The 19,401-nt window shown below is 21.8% G+C and overlaps 10 protein-coding genes across 10 annotated transcripts; 7 read left to right on the top strand and 3 right to left on the bottom strand.

The window, feature by feature from the left end:
• The first annotated feature begins 624 nt into the window (after positions 1-624).
• On the top strand, positions 625-2,348 carry DICPUDRAFT_92867 (uncharacterized protein). The gene is made up of 4 exons (XM_003292377.1): positions 625-808; positions 980-1,212; positions 1,297-1,625; positions 1,710-2,348. The coding sequence occupies exons 1-4, from the start codon at positions 779-781 to the stop codon at positions 2,333-2,335; spliced, it is 1,218 nt and encodes a 405-aa protein (XP_003292425.1). The 5' UTR covers positions 625-778; the 3' UTR covers positions 2,336-2,348.
• Positions 2,349-2,877: 529 nt separating this feature from the next.
• DICPUDRAFT_57949 (uncharacterized protein) lies at positions 2,878-4,977 on the top strand (the record flags this gene model as incomplete). Its single annotated transcript, XM_003292376.1, has 3 exons — positions 2,878-3,119; positions 3,227-4,538; positions 4,603-4,977. The coding sequence occupies exons 1-3, from the start codon at positions 2,944-2,946 to the stop codon at positions 4,975-4,977; spliced, it is 1,863 nt and encodes a 620-aa protein (XP_003292424.1). The 5' UTR covers positions 2,878-2,943.
• Positions 4,978-5,858: 881 nt separating this feature from the next.
• On the top strand, positions 5,859-6,988 carry DICPUDRAFT_50425 (uncharacterized protein). Its single transcript, XM_003292375.1, has 2 exons — positions 5,859-5,946; positions 6,010-6,988. The coding sequence occupies exons 1-2, from the start codon at positions 5,905-5,907 to the stop codon at positions 6,883-6,885; spliced, it is 918 nt and encodes a 305-aa protein (XP_003292423.1). The 5' UTR covers positions 5,859-5,904; the 3' UTR covers positions 6,886-6,988.
• An 87-nt stretch (positions 6,989-7,075) lies between these two features.
• DICPUDRAFT_157139 (uncharacterized protein) lies at positions 7,076-8,488 on the bottom strand (the record flags this gene model as incomplete). Its single annotated transcript, XM_003292366.1, has 3 exons — positions 7,076-7,398; positions 7,438-8,269; positions 8,342-8,488. 3 exons carry the CDS (start codon positions 8,486-8,488, stop codon positions 7,076-7,078), a joined length of 1,302 nt encoding a protein of 433 aa, XP_003292414.1.
• Positions 8,489-8,667: 179 nt separating this feature from the next.
• On the top strand, positions 8,668-9,843 carry DICPUDRAFT_83037 (uncharacterized protein; the record flags this gene model as incomplete). Its single annotated transcript, XM_003292374.1, has 5 exons — positions 8,668-8,724; positions 8,779-9,019; positions 9,120-9,218; positions 9,281-9,421; positions 9,485-9,843. 5 exons carry the CDS (start codon positions 8,668-8,670, stop codon positions 9,841-9,843), a joined length of 897 nt encoding a protein of 298 aa, XP_003292422.1.
• Positions 9,844-10,260: 417 nt separating this feature from the next.
• Positions 10,261-10,898, bottom strand: DICPUDRAFT_83036 (uncharacterized protein; the record flags this gene model as incomplete). Its single annotated transcript, XM_003292365.1, has 3 exons — positions 10,261-10,436; positions 10,626-10,686; positions 10,758-10,898. The coding sequence occupies 3 exons, from the start codon at positions 10,896-10,898 to the stop codon at positions 10,261-10,263; spliced, it is 378 nt and encodes a 125-aa protein (XP_003292413.1).
• A 121-nt stretch (positions 10,899-11,019) lies between these two features.
• Positions 11,020-12,187, top strand: DICPUDRAFT_83035 (uncharacterized protein; the record flags this gene model as incomplete). Its single annotated transcript, XM_003292373.1, has 5 exons — positions 11,020-11,073; positions 11,130-11,216; positions 11,408-11,509; positions 11,619-11,772; positions 11,829-12,187. The coding sequence occupies 5 exons, from the start codon at positions 11,020-11,022 to the stop codon at positions 12,185-12,187; spliced, it is 756 nt and encodes a 251-aa protein (XP_003292421.1).
• Positions 12,188-13,411: 1,224 nt separating this feature from the next.
• On the top strand, positions 13,412-14,337 carry DICPUDRAFT_157135 (uncharacterized protein; the record flags this gene model as incomplete). Its single annotated transcript, XM_003292372.1, has 3 exons — positions 13,412-13,579; positions 13,649-13,846; positions 13,924-14,337. The coding sequence occupies 3 exons, from the start codon at positions 13,412-13,414 to the stop codon at positions 14,335-14,337; spliced, it is 780 nt and encodes a 259-aa protein (XP_003292420.1).
• A 346-nt stretch (positions 14,338-14,683) lies between these two features.
• On the bottom strand, positions 14,684-17,690 carry DICPUDRAFT_83033 (uncharacterized protein; the record flags this gene model as incomplete). Its single annotated transcript, XM_003292364.1, has 8 exons — positions 14,684-14,689; positions 14,900-15,234; positions 15,301-15,441; positions 15,508-15,603; positions 15,684-15,915; positions 15,971-16,630; positions 16,725-17,480; positions 17,559-17,690. The coding sequence occupies 8 exons, from the start codon at positions 17,688-17,690 to the stop codon at positions 14,684-14,686; spliced, it is 2,358 nt and encodes a 785-aa protein (XP_003292412.1).
• A 311-nt stretch (positions 17,691-18,001) lies between these two features.
• On the top strand, positions 18,002-19,225 carry DICPUDRAFT_83032 (uncharacterized protein; the record flags this gene model as incomplete). The annotated part of the gene is made up of 6 exons (XM_003292371.1): positions 18,002-18,004; positions 18,063-18,294; positions 18,375-18,473; positions 18,531-18,671; positions 18,747-19,091; positions 19,164-19,225. 6 exons carry the CDS (start codon positions 18,002-18,004, stop codon positions 19,223-19,225), a joined length of 882 nt encoding a protein of 293 aa, XP_003292419.1.
• Positions 19,226-19,401: the final 176 nt, after the last annotated feature.

The following is a 19,401-nucleotide window of genomic DNA, read 5'->3' as shown; positions in this document are numbered from 1 at the left end:
TATCCTATGAACATTGGTGGAATTTCTTTCTCTAGGAGTGAATTCAGAAAATTAATCTGTTGCGTAAAAATAATATTAAAAAATAAAAAAAACAAACGATATTGATATTATTATAATTATAATTTATTGGGAATCTCGTACATTTGAAAATTTATAATCTTTATTAAATGCGTTTTTTAAAAGTAATAATTGTGATTTCTTGTCTTTTGATTCGCTCATTTTATTATATTTGTAAATTGATAAATAAAAAAAAAAAAAGAAAAAAATTTTAAAAAAAATATGAAAAATTTAAAAAAAAAAAAAAAAAAAAAAAAAAATTTTATAAAAAAAAAAAAAAGAGAGCCTATTTATTTATTTAATTATGTATTAATTTTTTTATTATTTAGTTTTTTAAAATTATAATCTATTTATATGTATATTTTTTTTAAAAAAAATTGAACATCACTTCAAATAATTTTTTTTAACCTTTTTTTTTTTAATTTTTTTTAATTTATAAATTTAACAAATTAAATTAAAATTTTTTTTTTTTTTAATTTTTTTTTTTTTTTTTTAATTTTTTTTTAATTTTTTTTTAATTTTTTTTTAATTTTTTTTATTTAAAATTATTTTTTTTGAACTCACCATCATTCAATTAATTTTTTTTTTTAAAATTTTTTTGTATATATAAATTCTTTGTTTCTATATTTTTTTTTTCCTTTTTTTCTTTCTTCATATTTGTATATAAAAATTCTAAATCTATCATTTTTTAGGTGTACTTTTAAAAAATATATTATAAAAAATGGAAGAATTAGGTTTACCAACTTCAAAAGTTTGTGTTTCCATAATAATATAAATAATAATAAAAATAATAATTACAATAATAATAATGGTCATAATAAAAACAATGTTTATTTTATTATAATATTGTTAATAATAATATAGTAAATTTACAGATAATAGGAATAGTTTTATTAATAAATTTATTTTTTATAATTAACAGGTTACATTAACAAAAGATACTCCACATCACCATCATCGTGAACAAGATTTATATATAAAGATGAAGGGTTTGGAAAGTAAATTAGATTTTTTTAATATTCAAGAAGAGTATATTAAATATGAATATAAAAATTTAAAAAGAGAATTATTACATGCTCAAGAAGAAGTAAAACGTATTAGATCTGTACCATTGTTAATTGGTCAATTGTTAGAAATGGTTGATACCAACACTGGGTAAATATTATAGAATTAATTTAAATTTTAATAAAATTCAATATTAATTTTTATTTTTTTTATTAAATTAAAATTTAAAAATAGTATTGTTCAATCAACATCAGGATCAACATTATGTGTTAGAATTTTAAGTACAATCGATAGAGAACTTTTAAAACCATCAGCTTCAGTAGCTTTACAAAGACACTCAAATGCATTGGTTGACACTTTACCACCAGAATCAGATTCAAGTATTCATTTATTAGGTGCTGATGAAAAACCATCAGAAAGTTATTCAGATATTGGTGGTGGTGATATTCAAAAACAAGAAATGCGTGAAGCTGTTGAATTACCATTGACTCATCATAATTTATATAAACAAATTGGTATTGATCCACCAAGAGGTGTCTTATTATATGGCCCACCAGGTACAGGTATGTATTAATAACTAAAAATTAAATTTATTTATAAACACATAATACTAATTTAATTTTTTTTTTTTTTTTTTTTTAAAAAAGGTAAAACTATGTTAGCAAAAGCTGTTGCACATCACACTAGTGCAGCCTTTATTCGTGTTGTTGGTTCAGAATTTGTTCAAAAATATTTAGGTGAAGGTCCACGTTTAGTACGTGATGTTTTTAGATTGGCAAGAGAAAATGCACCAGCCATTATTTTCATTGATGAAATTGATGCTATTGCCACCAAACGTTTCGATGCCCAAACTGGTGCAGATCGTGAAGTTCAACGTATTCTTATGGAATTATTAAATCAAATGGATGGTTTTGATGTAACCGTTAATGTTAAAGTTATTATGGCAACCAATCGTCAAGATACATTAGATCCAGCTCTCCTTCGTCCAGGTCGTCTTGATCGTAAGATTGAGTTTCCACTTCCAGATCGTCGTCAAAAACGTTTAATTTTCCAAGTAATCACATCCAAAATGAATCTTTCTGATGAAGTCGATCTTGAAGATTATGTTGGTAGACCAGACAAACTTTCTGGTGCCGAAATTCAATCAATTTGTCAAGAAGCTGGTATGCATGCTATTAGAAAAAATCGTTATGTTATTCTCCCAAAAGATTTTGAAAAAGGTTATAAATCTGCCATCAAAAAGAATACTCATGAATTTGGTTTCTATAATTAAAAAAAATAATAATAAAAAAAAAAAAAAAAAAGCTCATAAGTTTTTTTAAAAAAAAAAAATAAAAAAAAAAATAATAATAATATTAATCAATAATCAATAATTAATAATAATAATAAAATTTAATAAATATGTAAATTAATTTATTTATAATTTCAAATTATAAAGGTTATTTTTTTTTTACCTTTTTTTTTATAATCAATCAAAAATAGATTTCATACCCCACCAAAATAAATTTTTTTTTTTTATTACATAGGTACATTTAATTATTATAATAATAAAGGAGAGTTTTAGATATTAACTTTCTGTGCAATTGTTTTTTTAAAAGGTTACTTAACGTGGCATGAGCAGCACCACTTTAATTATAAAAATCTAAAAATTTAATCGAGATAATGCTAATCAAACACAACTGCGGTTAAATTTAAAAAAAAAAAAATATATTTATTTTTATTTTTATTTTTTTTATTTTTAATTTTTTAAGTTTTTTTTTTTTTATTTTTACTTTTTTTTTTCTTTTTTTTTCTAAATATATAGTTTATCATTATAATTATTATTATTATTAATGAGAAAACATTAATATATAATTTTTAAAAAAAAAAAAAAAAAAAAAAATGGGATCTAAAGAATTAAAAGATCATGATGAAATTTCAAAAAAAGTAATTAAAAAAAAAGGAGTTTATAAAAAAAGAAAATGTCAAGATTGTTTCTTTTTATTATTATTTTTAGCATTTTGGGCAGGTATGATTGTAATTGCTGTTTATGGTGTTAACCATGGTAATCCTCAAAGGTAAATATTAAAATATCAAAAAAAATAATATTAATATTATTATCAGCATCAACATCATAATCATTATCATAATCAAAGAATTATTATTAATTATTATTTTTATTTAGATTAGTTAAAGGAACAGATTCATATGGAAATATTTGTGGTGTTAATAATATTGAAGAGGGTAAATTAAATGCAACCCAAGCAAGAGATTTAAGGGATAAGAAATATGTTTATTTTATTTATTATACAGAGTTATCAATCACATTACCAACATATCGTGTAGTTTGTGTTGATGAATGTCCAAATGAAACATTTTTAATTCCACAAAATGAGACTGAATTAATTTGTGATTATGATACTGTACCATCATTAGAAGCAATTTCACCAAATGGGACATGTATGGGTAAAATTTCAAGTTCACCATTTATTAACCGTTGTTTACCCAATATAATTGTCAATGGTACCCAAACTATTGCAGATAAGATCTATCAATTTGTAAATAACGAACTTTCAAAAGATACAAGTGTTAAAGTTTTAACCGATTTAGCAACATCATGGCGTTACCTTATTTATGGTGCTTTAATTGCAATGGGTTTGGGTTTAGTATGGATATTCCTTTTAAGATTTTTCGCTGGTTTAATAACATGGTTAACAGTGTTTGCCGCTTATGCTTGTTTGGGTTTATTGACTGCTCAAGTTTATTTCCAATGGCAAAAAGCTTCCGATAGATATGATGAAACACCACCATCACAGCGTTTAACAATGCAAGAGGATAATATATTGGCACTCAAGGTTATTTTCATTATACTTTGTGTAATTTGTGGTATCTTTGCATTAATCCTTTTAGCATTGTTCTCTCGTATTCGTATTGCAATTCGTATCATCAAAGAAAGTAGTAGAGCTGTTGGAATTATGCCATCAATCTTTTTCTTCCCAGTCTTTATATTCATTCTTTTAGCTGGTTTCATCCTTTATTGGGTCTATATTGGTATATATCTTGGTACTGCTGGTGAACCTGAGTACGATGAAAACTATAGATTCATTGGTTACAATGCCGATGACACACTTCGTAAAATACAAATTTATCACTTTTTTGGTTTCCTCTGGACTATAGCATTCATTTTAGCATTAAATCAAACCACTATTGCCGGTGCAGTCGCATCTTGGTATTGGGTTCATGATAAAAAAGATACACCATTCTTCCCAGTTTGGGCCTCGTTATGGCGTGTTATCCGTTATCATTTAGGTTCTGTTGCTTTTGGTTCATTAATTTTAGCAATTGTTCAATTCATTCGTTGGGTTTTACGTTTCTTAGAAAAGAAATTCAAAGGTAAAGAAGCTTATTTTGCTCGTTTCATAGTTAGATGTTTAAATTGTATTTTTGGTTGCTTTGAAAGATTCATCAAGTTTTTAGATAAAAATGCTTATATTATGGTAATTATAAAATATAAATGTCATATACCAATAAATAATATTAATTTTTTTAATTACTTTATAGATTTCAATTTATGGTTACTCTTTTTGTGAAGGTGCTAAAAGAGGGTTCCAATTAATTTTAACAAATATTTTAAGAGTAGCAGCTGTAAATATGGTTAGTTCATTTTTAATGTTTTTAGGTAGAATTTTTATTACTGCTGCAACAGTTGGTATTTCACTTTATCTATTGGAAAGATTCGAAAATTTAACTTTTTATGTTATTCCAGCAATTTTAATTGGTTTCATAGCTTTTGCCATTTCAACTGGTTTCATGTCTGTTTATGATATGACTATCGATACAATTCTTTTATGTTTCTGCGAAGATTGTGAAAGAAATGATGGTTCGGCTGAACGTCCTTACTTTATGAGTAAGCGTTTACAAAAGTTTGTTAAATAATTAATAATTTAATTATATATATAGAAAATTTATTTTGTATTATTTAAAAAAAAAAAAAAAAAAAAAAAAAAAAACAAAAATATTGTAATAAAAACAAAAACACAAATAATTATTTATTATAAAAAATAAAATAGTTTTGATTAATTATCTTTTGGGTCAAAAGGTTAACAAGAATTTTATAAATTTTTTTTTTTTTTTTGGTTAATATTTATATTTTAAATTATCACAATGATGATAATATTCATTAAAATAAAAAACGAGTAGGAAAAAACATGATTTATTTCTCACAAGTTTCGCTTTATTTGTCTAATGGTATGATAACTGCCTTCCAAGCAGTTGGCCCGGGTTCGATTCCCGGATAAAGCATATATCAATTTTTTTTTTTTTTGCTAAAAAGTTTCAGGTTCCAGAACCACTTTTGTCTCTCCAGGCCACCTTTTTTTTTTGCTAAAAAGGTGGCCTCTTTGGCAGGTTTTAAGAATAACTTTTAAAAAAAAAAAAAAAAAAAAAAAAAAAAAATTTTTTTAAGCATCAAAATTAGATTTAAGTTAATATATTATTTTTTTATTTTAAAATATTTTATGCCAAAAACTAATTTCAATTTTAATTTTTTTTTTTTTATTTTTAAATTAATTTTTTTTTCATTTTTTCATTTTTTCTTTTGCTTCTTTTTTTTTTAGACTTTCAAATAAAACAGATTATCTCCACAGTTTTAATTATGGTGTTAAAAGATTCTTTTTTTTTTTTTTTGTAAATATTGGTTGTTATAATGTTTAAAAGTCTATTTTATTTTAAATTTTTTTTATTCTTCTTTTCTATAAAAAGTTTTATTTTATTTTATTTTTTTATCATTTTATTAAAATACAACAAATTAAATAAAACAAAAATAAATAGATTAGTAAATAAATTAATAACCAAATTAAAAAAATGACAAAGTTAATTTCAGTTTTAAATGGTACAGGTTTTCAGGTAAGAAAAATAATATATCTAAAATACATTAAAAATTTTAATAAAGATAATAATTTAATTTAGGGTAGATCAGTAGTAAAAGAGTTAATAAAAGATGGATTTAAAGTTAAAACATTTACAAGAAATTTAAATTCAAATGTATCAAAGGAATTAAAAGGATTAGGTGCCGAAGTTATTGAATATGACTTTGAAGGGAAATCAAAAGAGGAAATTGCGCAGGTATTAGAGGGTAGTTATGGGGTATATTTAGTTACTCTAACACCATACACCAAAAATGAAGTTGAATATGGTGTAAATGTTGCAGATGCTTCTTTATTGGCTGGCACAGTCAAGCATATTGTGTTTTCAACACTTCCAAACGCAATGGAAATTACAGGTGGTAAAGCTAGGTTACCAGATTACGAAAACAAATGTGAAATTGAAAAGCATATTAGACAAATATCAAAACAAAGCAATGATCAATTTGTATCATCATTTGTTTCAGCCCCGATGTATCATCAAAATTTTCAAACTTATTACCCACCAGTTAAAACCCAAGGTGACAGCGATTCATATTCGATTACACTACCAGGTAAACCAGATCTCAAGCTTGATTATGGCGATATTAATGACATTGGAAAGATTGTAAGTGAACAATTTAAAAATCCAGCAAAGTATTCAGGTATCATAGTCCCATTTTCTTCAGACGAATTAACAGGTGACCAAGTTGCAGAAATATTTTCAAAAGTAACCGGTAAAAAAGTTGTTTACAATTCTATTTCAACTGCCGAATATAGTAAATCAAATAATTTAGAAGCAGGTGCATATGCCGATATGTTTGACTATTATAACGAATTTTCATACTTTCCAAGTAGTTTTGATAAAACATTTGCAAAAAATATTACAAAATTAACAAATTTAGAAGAGTTTTTAAGAAACATTAATTTTAAATTGGAATAAATGAAGAATGTATTAAATACCACATTTATTATTTTTATATTATATCTATAAAATAAAATATAATAAACAAAATAAAATACAAAACCATGATATTTTTAAAATTAGTTTATAACTTTTATTATTTTTAGATTTTTTTTTGAATTTGTTTTGTGTTTTTAAAAATTCTTTTTTATATTGTTTTGTGAAAAAATTATCTTTTTAAAACTATTCTTGGTTCATTTTGTAATTCAGTGGTTTCTTGGTTTTCATTTGTAACCGTCCATTTTTGTCTATATTTTTTATAAGTTACGGTACCTTTAGCTGTCTGTTGAGTATATATTCCATGATGTTTATCAATGCATTGACTATAATCATTATTGAAAAATAAATGACTATAAGATCTTCTTTCACATAAACAAAATCCATTGGTTTTGTTTTTACATTCACAGGCAATCGCTCTTTTAAAAAGACCTTCTGTAATAGTTCTTAAGTTGGTATGTCCACAACATGGACATGGTTGTTCCATAGACCCACCTATAATTGAAGAAATCCCATTTCTATTTAAGTTCATACTTTGACCAATTAGATCTATGAGGCCATCTGTTCCAGTAAAAATACTGTATTCGCCACTAACATTATTATTGTGATAAAAATTTGGTGATACTTCTATAATGTGTTGTGGCATTTGGGTATTTGGAGTTGTTAGTTTAGGACGTCCAAGAATAAATACTTGAGAAGAGATTGGAGTAGAAACTGGAGCAGAAATTGAATCAGAGACAGGGGTAAAGACTTGAACAGAGATTGGATCAGAAGCTTTATCAGAAACAACTTGTTGTGATTCTGTTGTATTTACTGAATTGTCATAAAATACTTTATGTTTTTTCAAATCTTTAAGATTTGTTCCATTTTGGCAACATTTAATAAAATGTTTAAAATTTTCAGCTGATATATTGTTTGGTAATTTATCTATGAATTCTTCTAACAAATCACCCAAATCTTTGATGTCAATATTTGCATTTAATTCTTTCGGTTTGTTTTTTCTAGTATAAATTGTTGTATGGGTTAAATTAATATTTTTTTTAATCATTGAAACACCAAAATCTATTAATGTTATATTATTATCACTGTCTATCATTACATTATCACTACAAATATCGCAGTGTAAAACTTCACTTTCATTTAGATTTTTTAAGATATCGAAGAATTGATTTATGATTTTGAAAATCTCCTCTCTATCAAAATTTGATGTACTTTCCAATTTTTCTTTAATTGTACATGAGTTTCGAACAAATTGGGTTACAATATAGAAAAATGATTGTCCATCTGGGGAAATGATTTCTTTGCTATCTTCGTATTTAACAATGTTGGGATGATCCAATAGTTGTATAATATTTTCTCTTTTTGACTATATTTAAATAATATAATAATATTAAAGTTAGTTTTTTTTTCTTTATATCTTTTTTTTTTTAAAATTTACCTCTTCCTTGTTTGTTAATTTTTTAATAAAAAACTCTGGATTGTTTTTAGAATAATAAAATGTTATTCCTCTTTCATTACATTTTGTTACATATTCACCTTTGGTATATTTTTTTAATAATTTTTCAAAATTATTATTGTTATCCATTTTTATTATTTTTGATGTGTGAAAATTTTTTAAAATGTTTTTTTTTTTTTTTTTTTTTAAGATTTATAATAATTTTTGGTTTGTATTTTTTTTTAAAAAAAAAAAAACAAAATTTTTTTTTTTTTTAAAATCCCTTTTTTCAATTTTTTTTTCTTTTTAAAATTTTAACAAAAATTAAAATGGATGATGCAAAAGCTTTATATAACACTCACACGGTAGAACATTCTGAAGGAAGGGTATGTATATTTCAATTATTTTTTTCTATTCATTTTAATTAATATATAAAAAAGCAAATTTTAGATTCCAAAACAAAAAACCTTATTTTTTTATACGGACATGGCCAAAATGAAAATACTGTAGAAATATTATCAACAATATTACAAGATAAAAATACCAATAATGATTTTATAATTAAAAAATTAAATCATTCAAATGTAATGACTAGTGCGAAACTTTTTATTAAAAATCATGTAAAATGGTCACCTTGTTACAATATTATTTTTTACTACTCGGGTAAAATTCAATATGAAGGTAATTTAATTTATTTTAAAGCTTTATAAATTTTTTAAAAACTTTATTAATTTTTACAAATCAAATTTTAACATCTCTTTATATTGTATATATTACTTAGCTGATGAAACTATTTCATTATGCTCTGAAGATGAAACAGGTTCTTTAGATGAAATTTATAGGAATATAATAACAGAACTTACATCAAAAAATAATAAAGGTATTTATTTATAGTTCGAAAAAAATAAGTTTTCCAAACTAATAAAAAATTGTTTTTTTTAGGACAATTAGAAGAAACTAAATTAAAACTGGTATTTTTTATCGATTCCTATGATGGTTCATTAATAGAAGATGATGCATCAAGATTAAAAATTACCCGTGATTATCTTAAGTGTGGTTCAAAATTACCAAAATGTTCACATCGTATGTATAATTAATTTTAAAATGTACATTATCAAAACTAAATTAAATTTTTTTTTTTTTTAGCATATGGAGTAATGACACTTCCAAGACCATTTAATAATGTATCATTAAGAGAATCTTTAGATAATGATCTTTCCCCATTCGCTAATTTTTTAATAAATAGAGTTAATAGTATTGAATTTGGTAAAAGATTGTTTTATGAAACTGCAAACATTTTAGCATCAGAATTTTGGTCTAAATTTATTAATCAATGTTCTAGTTCAGATGAAAGTTTTCTTATAAATGTTGCTAAAGATTATATCGACATTCATAATGGAAAGAACTCAAAACTTAATGAAGAAATAAAAGAGTCAATCATACAAAGAGAATTTAAAATATTATCAAATGGAAACGATTCAAATGTATTTATGTTCAAATTTTAAAAGATAAAAACTGCTCATAAAAAATATACATGATTTAGAATAAAAAAAATATAAAGTATATAAATAATTTTTGTTTGTTTTATTTTATATTTATTTTTATTTTTATTTTTATTTTATTTTATTTTATTTTTATTTTATTTTATTTTATTTTATTTTATTTTTATTTTTTATTTTTATTTATATTATATTTTTTATTTATTTTTATCAATTATCGTTAGCCTATTCATTTAAAAATTTTTAAATGAAAAAATTATTCATTTTTACCCATTTTATAAATTTACCAATAGATGTAAAATAACAGCCCAATAAATTTTTCTATTTCGCCTTCTTTTAATTTTTTTTTTACAAATTTTTTTTATTTATTTTATAAATTTTTTTTTTTATATGAAAGGTCAAAACAATTTGGAAATACTAATCTCAGTTACTACTATCATGACATTTAATTCTACCATGTTTGTTCATACCAGTACACCCACCGACTAAATGTTCAATTGATTCCTCAGCACTAAAACATAATCTACATCTTGTATCAGGTAAGCAAGTTGAGTCACGGTGTAAGATTGAAACTCTATTTGAAAGTATTGATAAGATTGCTTCCCAAAAGGTTGTTTAAATATTAGGGGGTATGTGAACCCAACAGTTCATCCAATGTAACCACGATTTGTGAGAATCTCTCCATAACCGTTTCTTACCAACACCTACTTATTTATTTAGAACCTTATTTCGAACAAATTTTGTAACAATATAAAAAAATGTCTGGTCTCCTTGGGTAATGATTTGACAACTTTCTAATTTAACAATGTTATCATGTTTTAATACTTGTAAAATTTTTTCTCTTTCAAACTATATTAAATATTTATATTAATAACAATATTTTGATTATTTTTTTTTTATATTTTTTTTTTTAAATTTACCTCCACTCTGTTTTTTAATTCTTTAAAAAACTCTGGATTATATTTAGAATAATAAAAGTTTATTCCTCTGTCATTATTTTTTTTTACTGTTTCACCATTAGTATAGTTTTTTAATAATTGTTCAAAATTATTATTATCCATTTTTTTAAGTGTGAAATTTTAAATGTTTTTTTTTTTTTTTAAAGATTTAAGTTTGTGAATATTTTTTTTTTAAATCCCTATAATTTTTATTTTTTTTTTAAAAATTTTAACAAAAATTGAAATGGATGCAAATGCTTCATATTACTCTTTCACAGTAGAGCATACTGAAGGAATGGTATGTATATTTCAATTATTTTTTTTCTATTCATATTAATTTTATAAATAAAAAAGCAAGTTTTAGAGTCTAGAACACAGAACCTTATTATGCTCTATGGACATGATCAAAAAAATGAAAATAAAGTTGAAAAATTAGAATGGGTGTTACAAAAACAAAAAACTGATTTTACAATTATTAAATATTTCTAATATAATACGATGTGTGAAACTTTGTATTCAAAATATTGTAGAATGGTCACCTTGTTACAATATTATTTTTTATAACTCTGGTAAAATCGAATATGGGAATAAAAATTTAAATTTATATTATAACTATATAATTTTTTTAAAAGCTAAATATTAACATCTATTTATTTTATATATACTACTTAGCTGATGAAACTATTTCACTATGCTCTGAAAATGGAAAAGGTTTATTAGATGAAATTTATCAGGTTATAATGACCGGACTTAATAATAAAAATAATGATGGTATTTTTTTTATAGTTCAAAAAAAAAAAAAAAAGTTTTTGAAACTAATAAATTTTTTTTAGAACAATTTAGTTTTCTAAAAAAACACAATTATCAGAAACTAAATTAAAACTAGTATTTATTATTGATTCCTATGATGGTTCATTAAAAGAGGATGATGCATCAAGATTAAAAATTACCCTTGACTATCTAAAATATGGTTCAAAACCACCAAAATGTTCTAATCGTATGTATAATTTATTTTAAAATGTATATTATCAAAACTAATTTTATTTTTTTTAGCATATGGCCTAATCTCACTTCCAAGACCATTTAATAATGTATCATTAAGAGATTCTTTAAAAAATGATTTTTCTCCACTCAATAAATTTTTAATTAATAGAATTAATAGTGATAAATTTGGTCGAAGATTATTTTATAAAACTGCAAACATTTTAGCATCTGAATTTTGGTCTGAATTTATAAATCATTGTTCAAATTTAGATCCCAATTTTCTTATAAAGGTTGCTGAGCATTTTATCCAAATTGATAATGTAAATAGCCCAATGTTTTATGAAACAATAAAAAAATCAATCACACAAAGAGAATTTAAAATATTATCAAATGGAAATGATTCCAATGTATTTATGTTCAAATTTTAAAAGAAAAAAAATATACATAAAAAATATACATAATTTAGAATAAAAAATATAAAGTTATTTAAATTTTTGTTTGTATTTTATCTTTATTTTATTTTATTTTTATTTTTATTTTATTTATTTTTATATTTTTTATATATTTATATTTATATTTATATTTATATTTATATTTATATTTTATTTATAGTTCTAATAGCATTACTTGTGGATATTGTTGTTGTTGTTATTCCTTCTCTTGTTGAGTTTTTTTTTGATTTTAATTGATTGATTCAAGTTGTAATGTGTCTTTGTTTAAATCTCTATATGAAATAACCATTCTAACTATTTTAAAAACCAAAATGATCATAAACTTTGATTGCTCTTCGTTAGTTGAAATTATTATATTGACTAGATAGTTTTTTTTATTTTTTATTTAAATTTTAAAACTAAAAGTATGAACATTATAAGGATACTGATGTTTACTACTATAATAATATTGATTTACTTTTCTAACAAAGTTTGATATTCTTGTTTCTAATATTTAAATTGATCAACAATTTTATAACCTTTCCACTTTTTTATGTTGATAAAATATCCTAAAACATTGATTCGTTTGCCTACTTTGATCCTAATAGTGATACTAGAATACCCAGTAAATAAATAAAAATATTAAAACAAATAAAAATACAATTCCTCATATTACATTATATGAATAAAAATAAAATAACAAGCAGGCTTTTTATTTTTACAAATTTATTGAATGTGGAACATTATAATATTTAAACGTTGTTTTTTTAATTGATTTCATATTTTTTTTTTATTAAATTTTATTTTTTTATTTTTATTTTTTTATTTTTAATTTTTTTTTAATTTTTTTTTTGCTTAACAAAAAATTTTTAATAAACTTCTTCAATACCATAAAATTTTATAAAAAAATCGTGAATTTAAAAAAAAAATTTAAAAAAAATTTTTAAAAAAAGAATCACCTTTCAGAAGATTCTTTTCAATTTGATAAAATTTATGAATGTAATTATTTAAAACAAAACCATTATTTAAATAATGCTTGGCGAATCTTCTAAAAGCAATAAAATTAAAATTAAAATAAAAAAAAATAAAAATAAAAAAAAAAAAATTAAACTATAAATAATAATTTTTTTTAATCATTTTTTATAAAACAAACAAAAATACAATTATTAAAATATAATAAATATTTATCAAATAAATAAATTCTAATCAATTCTTTTTAAAATGGAAGCTATCAATAAAACTAATAGTTTTATCCTCTATGGTAATACTTCACCAAATGTTTACAAAATCAAATTATTTTTTGAAGAATTATCAAAAATTGGTGTAACTTACGAATATCGTTCAATCGATATTACAAAATGGGAACAATATTCAGATGATTTTAAAAAAGTAATTTAAATATTAATATATAAATATATATATATGTATGCTAATATTATTATTTTTAATAAAATTTAGATTAACCCAAATAAAAAAATTCCAGCTATTATTGACAATACTTTAGAAAAACCACATACAGTTTTTGAATCTGGATCAATTTTAATTTATTTAGCTCAAAAATATAAAAAGTTTTTACCAGATTTCCAAACCAACCCAATCGAAAATAGTGATGTTATTACTTGGACTATTTGGCAGGTTGCAAATCTTGGACCAATTGTAAATATTGTTTTTTATTAATTATTTATATAAATAGTTTTATTTTAATATAATTACTTTTTTGTTTTTTTAAATAGTTTGGACAATTCACCCACTTTTATAAATTTTCACCAAAAGTAGAAGAGTATCCACTTCAAAGATTCCATAAGGATACTCAAAGAATTTTAAGAGTTTTAGACAATAGATTAGCAGTTAGCAAATATATTGGAAGCGATGAGTATTCAATTGCAGATATTTCTAGTGCTGGTTGGTTATTATACCTAAGCCTAATTCCACTTTATGACTGTACTAGAGAATCACATAAAAATATTTATAGATGGTTAGATTTACTTGGTGAAAGAGAATCTGTTAAAAAGATTTTAGCTGATATTCAAGAATCATTCAAATCATTCAATTTCCATGGTATTCGTGCAATTTTTACAAATGATCCTGAGTTAATTAAACTAAATGCTCCATTAGGAATTGAAAATGTTAAGTTACAATTTCCATAAATATAATTAGTTTATAAAACAAATTATCATTAAATCTAAAATAAATAAGATAGAATAAAACAAAATTATTTAAAATAAAATACAAAGCATGAAATTTTAAAATTAGTTTATAATTTTTATTTGTTTTAGATTTTTTTTGATTTTTTTTTTTTGTATATAAACATTCTTTTTAAAACTAACAAAGAGCAATCAAAGTTTTGATTATTTTGGTTTTTAAAATAGTTAGAATGGTTATTTCATATAGAGATTTTAACAAAGACATTACAACTTGAATCAATCAATTAAAATTAAAAAAAACTCAAGAGAAGGAATAACAACAACAACAATAAATCCACAAGAAATGTTATTAGAACTATAAATAAAATATAAATATAAATATAAATATAAATATAAATATAAATATATAAAAAATATAAAAATAAATAAAATAAAAATAAAAATAAAATAAAATAAAGATAAAATACAAACAAAAATTTAAATAACTTTATATTTTTATTTTTATATTCAAAATTATGTATATTTTTTATGAGCAGTTTTTCTTTTAAAATTTGAACATAAATACATTGGAATCATTCCCATTTGATAATATTTTAAATTCTCTTTGTGTGATTGATTTTTTTATTATTTCATAAAACATTGGGCTATTTGCATTATCAATTTTAAAATGTTCAGCAACCTTTATAAGAAAATTGGGATCTAAATTTGAACAATGCTTAATAAATTCATACCAAAATTCAGATGCTAAAATGTTTGCTGTTTTATAAAATAATCTTTTACCAAATTTATCACTATTAATTCTATTAATTAAAAATTTATTGAGTGGAGAAAAATCTTTTTCAAAAGAATCTTTTAATGATACATTATTAAATGGTCTTGGAAGTGTCATTATGCCATATGCTAAAAAAAATAAAAAAAAATAAAATTAGTTTTGATAATTTACATTTCAAAATAAATTATACATACGATGTGAACATTTTGGTAGTTTTGAACCATATTTTAGATAGTCAAGGGTAATTTTTAATCTTGATGCATCATCTTCTTTTAATGAACCATCATAGGAATCAATAATAAATACTAGTTTTAATTTAGTTTCTGATAATTGTTCTATAAAAAAATTTTATTAGTTTAGAAAACTTATTATTTTTTTTTTTTAAACTATAAAATAAATACCATCATTATTTTTATTAATAAGTCCGGACATTATAACCTTATAAATTTCATCTAATGAAACTTTTCCATTTTCAGAGCATAATGAAATAGTTTCATCTAAGTAATATTACAATATAAAAAGATGTTAATATTTGGTTATTAAAAAATTTATATAGTTATAAAATTAATTAAATTACCTTCATATTGAATTTTATCAGAATAATAAAAAATAATATTGCAATAGGATGACCATTCTACACTATTTTTAATATAAAATTTCACACATTTCATTATATTAGAAAGACGTAATTTAAAAATTGTAAAATCAGAATTTTGTAACTTCTTTTCTAATATATCTACTTTTTTTTCATTTTCTTTACCATTTCCGTATAAAAAAATAAGGTTTTGTGTTCTATCATCTAAAATTTGCTTTTTTATAAATTAATTAATATGAATAGAAAAAAAATAATTGAAATATACATACCTTTCCTTCAGAAAGCTCTATTGTGAAAGAGTCACATGAAGTTTTTGCATCGTTCATTTTAATTAGATCTATGAAGCCATCTGTTCCAGAAATTAAATCAAAAGTTTTATCAGACACAACTTGTTGTGATTCTGTTGTATTTACTGAATAAGAATTTGAATTGTCATAAAATACACTATGGTTTTTTAAATCTTTAAGAATTGTTCCATTTAGATTTCTTTCATTTTTGCAACAATTAATAAAATCATTAAATTTTTCACCAAATATATTGTTTGGTATTTTATCTTTGAATTCTTCTAACAAATTACCAAAATCCTTGATGTCAGTATATGTATTTGATTGCTTCTCTTTTCCTGTTCTACTGAGAATGATTGGAACACCAAAATTTATTAAGGTTATGTTATTATCACTGTCAATCATTACATTATCACTACAAATACCACAGTGTAAAGCTTTCCTTTCTTTTAGATATTGTAAGACATCGATGAATTGATTTATGATTTTTAAAATAGCCTTTCTTTTAAATTTTAATGTGTTTTCCAATTTTTTTTTAATTTTACAAGAGTCTTGAACAAATTTGGTTACAATATAGAATAATGGTAGGCTATCTGGGGAATAGATTTTTTTTTTTATATATGAATTTAACAATGTTTGGATGATCTAATAGTTGTATAATTTTTTCACTTTTATACTATATTAAAATAATATTTAAGTTAGTTTTTATTTTTTTTAAATCTTTTTTTTTTAAATTTACCTGAAATTTGTTTGTTAATTCTTTAATAATAAACTCTGGATTATATCTAGAATAATAAAACATTATTCCTATGCCATTCCTTTTGATTGTTTCACCTGTTGTATAATTTTTTAATAATAATTGTTCAAAATTATTATTGTCTATTTTTATAGATTCTTTTAAAATATTTTGTGATTCTATTATATTTACTGAATTTGAGGTTTCATAAAATACACTATGTCTTTTTAAAAAATTTAGATTTTTTTCTTTTTTGCAACAATGAATAAAATCTTCAAATTTTTCAGCTGATATATTGTTTGGTATTTTATCTTTGAATTCTTCTAACAAATCACCTAAATCTCTGATGTCTATAAATGAATTGATTATTTTCTCTTTGCCTGTTCTACTATAAATGAGTAAATGATTTTTTTTTTTTTTATGTGGATTATCAAATTCCTTTGAAAACCCAAAATCTATTAGGGTTATTTTATTATCGCCGTCTATCATTATATTATCACTACAAATATCGCAGTGTAAAACTTCACATTCTTTTAGATATTCTAAGACATCGATGAATTGTTTTATGATTTTTAATATATCTAGTCTATTAAATTTTGATGTGTTTTTCAATTTTTCTTTAATAGTGCATGAGTTTTGAACAAATTTGGTCACAATATAGAATAATCTTTGGCCATTTGGGGAAAGGATTTCTTCGCTATATTCGTGTTCAACAATGTTTGGATGATTTAATAGTTGTATAACTCTTTCTCTATTTGACTTTATTTATATAATAATGATAATTGAGTTTTTTTTATTATTATTTTGTATATTTATATATATATTTTTTATACTTACCTCCTCTTCATTTGTTAATTCTTTTATAAAAAAATCTGGATTAGATTTAGAATAATAAAACTTTTTTCCGTTAACTTTCTTTTTTGTTACATATTCACCAGGAATATATTTTTTTAAATTATTATTATCCATTTCTATTAATTTTAATTAAGAGTTTTTTTTTTTTGAAAAAAAAAAAAATTGTATTTTTTTTAAAGATTTAAGTTTTAAAATTGAATTTTTTTAAAAATTTTTTTTTTTTTTTTATTTTTTTTTTAAGATATGTTTTGAAAAAAAAAAAAAATTATTATTATTATTTTTGTTTTTTTTTTTTTATTTTTTTTTTAAGATATGTTTTGAAAAAGCATCAAATTTTTTTTTTTTTTATTATTAAAATTTTAACAGAAATAGAAATGGAATCACATATTTTTTCTAAAACCCACACAGAGGAGTGCTCTGAAAAAATGGTATGTATTTTTCAATTATTTTTTCTATTCATATTAATTAATTAATTTAATAAAAAAGCAAATTCTGAATGCAAGAACAAAAAACCTTTTTTTTTTATACGGAAATGGTTACCAAAATGAAGAAAAAGTAAAAGCAGTTGCAACCATGTTACAAAATAAAAATACCGATTTTAAAATATTAAATTATTCTAATATTATGACTTGTGTGAATCTTTTTATTAAAAGTCGTGTAGAATGGTCACCTTGTTACAATATTATTTTTTATTACTCTGGTAAAATTCAATATGGAGGTAATTTAATTAATTTTAAAAACTTTATAAATTTTTTACAAACAAGATATTAACATCTATTTATATTCTAAATCACCTAGATGATGAAACTATTTCACTATGCTCTGTTGATAAAACAAGTTCTTTAGATGATATTTATTTGAATATAAAAGCAGAACTTGCTGATAAAAATAATGATGGTATTTATTTTATAGTTCATTAAAAAAAAGATTTCGAAACTAATAAATTTTATTTAGAACAATTATCAGAAACTAAATTAAAACTAATATTTATCATTGATTCATATGATGGTTCATTAAAAGAGGATGATAATTTAAGATATAAAATTACCCTTAACTATCTTAAGAATGGTTCAAAACTACCAAAATGTTCATATCGTATGTATAATTTATCTTAAAATTTTATATTATCAAAAATAATCTCAAAATAAATTAAATTTTTTTTTTTTTTAGCATATGGCGTAATGACACTTCCAAGACCATTTAATAATGTATCAATAAGAGATTCTATTGAAAATAATCATTTAAAATTATCTCCATTCACAAATTTTTTAATAAATAGAATTAATAGTATTGAATTTGGTAGTAGAATAATTTTTAATACTGCAAACATTTTAGCATCAGAATTTTGGTCCGAGTTTATAGAAAGTTGTACAAATTCTGACCCCAGTTTTCTTATAAAGGTTGGTGAAGAATTTATAGATATTCATGATAGAAATGACTCAGAACTTAATGAAATAATAAATCAATCAATCAAAAACAGAGAGTTTAAAATATTATCAAGCGGAAACGATCCAAGTGTATTTAATATCAAATTTTAAAAGAAAAAATAAAACCACATTAATAAATATAATTTTTACATAATTTTAGTGATTAAAAATTATCGTTATCTTCAGTCTTTACCATTAGCGAATTCATTTAAAAATTTTTAGAAATATTTCTCTTTTTTTAAATGGATAAAAATAAATAATTTTTATTAAAAAAAAGTTGAAAAAGATCTTTTTTTTTTTTGAAAATGGATATTGAACACTCAAACGATGATGATAATGATAATTTTCGATGTCTATTTTAAAACTTTTAGATTTTATTATATTAACTTAAAACATTC

Source organism: Dictyostelium purpureum, assembly GCF_000190715.1.
Source record: "Dictyostelium purpureum unplaced genomic scaffold DICPUscaffold_341, whole genome shotgun sequence".
Lineage (NCBI taxonomy): Eukaryota > Evosea > Eumycetozoa > Dictyosteliales > Dictyosteliaceae > Dictyostelium > Dictyostelium purpureum.
The sequence above is the reverse complement of the archived record's forward strand: the minus strand, read 5'-3'. Positions and strand labels throughout refer to the sequence as shown.

Coding starts and splice junctions, on each gene's coding strand:
- DICPUDRAFT_92867 (XM_003292377.1), top strand. CDS start 779: ATGGAAGAATTAGGTTTACCAACTTCAAAA. Junction 1,213..1,296: donor ATGGTTGATACCAACACTGG/GTAAATATTATA, acceptor ATTTAAAAATAG/TATTGTTCAATCAACATCAG. Junction 1,626..1,709: donor ATATGGCCCACCAGGTACAG/GTATGTATTAAT, acceptor TTTTTAAAAAAG/GTAAAACTATGTTAGCAAAA.
- DICPUDRAFT_50425 (XM_003292375.1), top strand. CDS start 5,905: ATGACAAAGTTAATTTCAGTTTTAAATGGTACAGGTTTTCAG. Junction 5,947..6,009: donor TAAATGGTACAGGTTTTCAG/GTAAGAAAAATA, acceptor AATTTAATTTAG/GGTAGATCAGTAGTAAAAGA.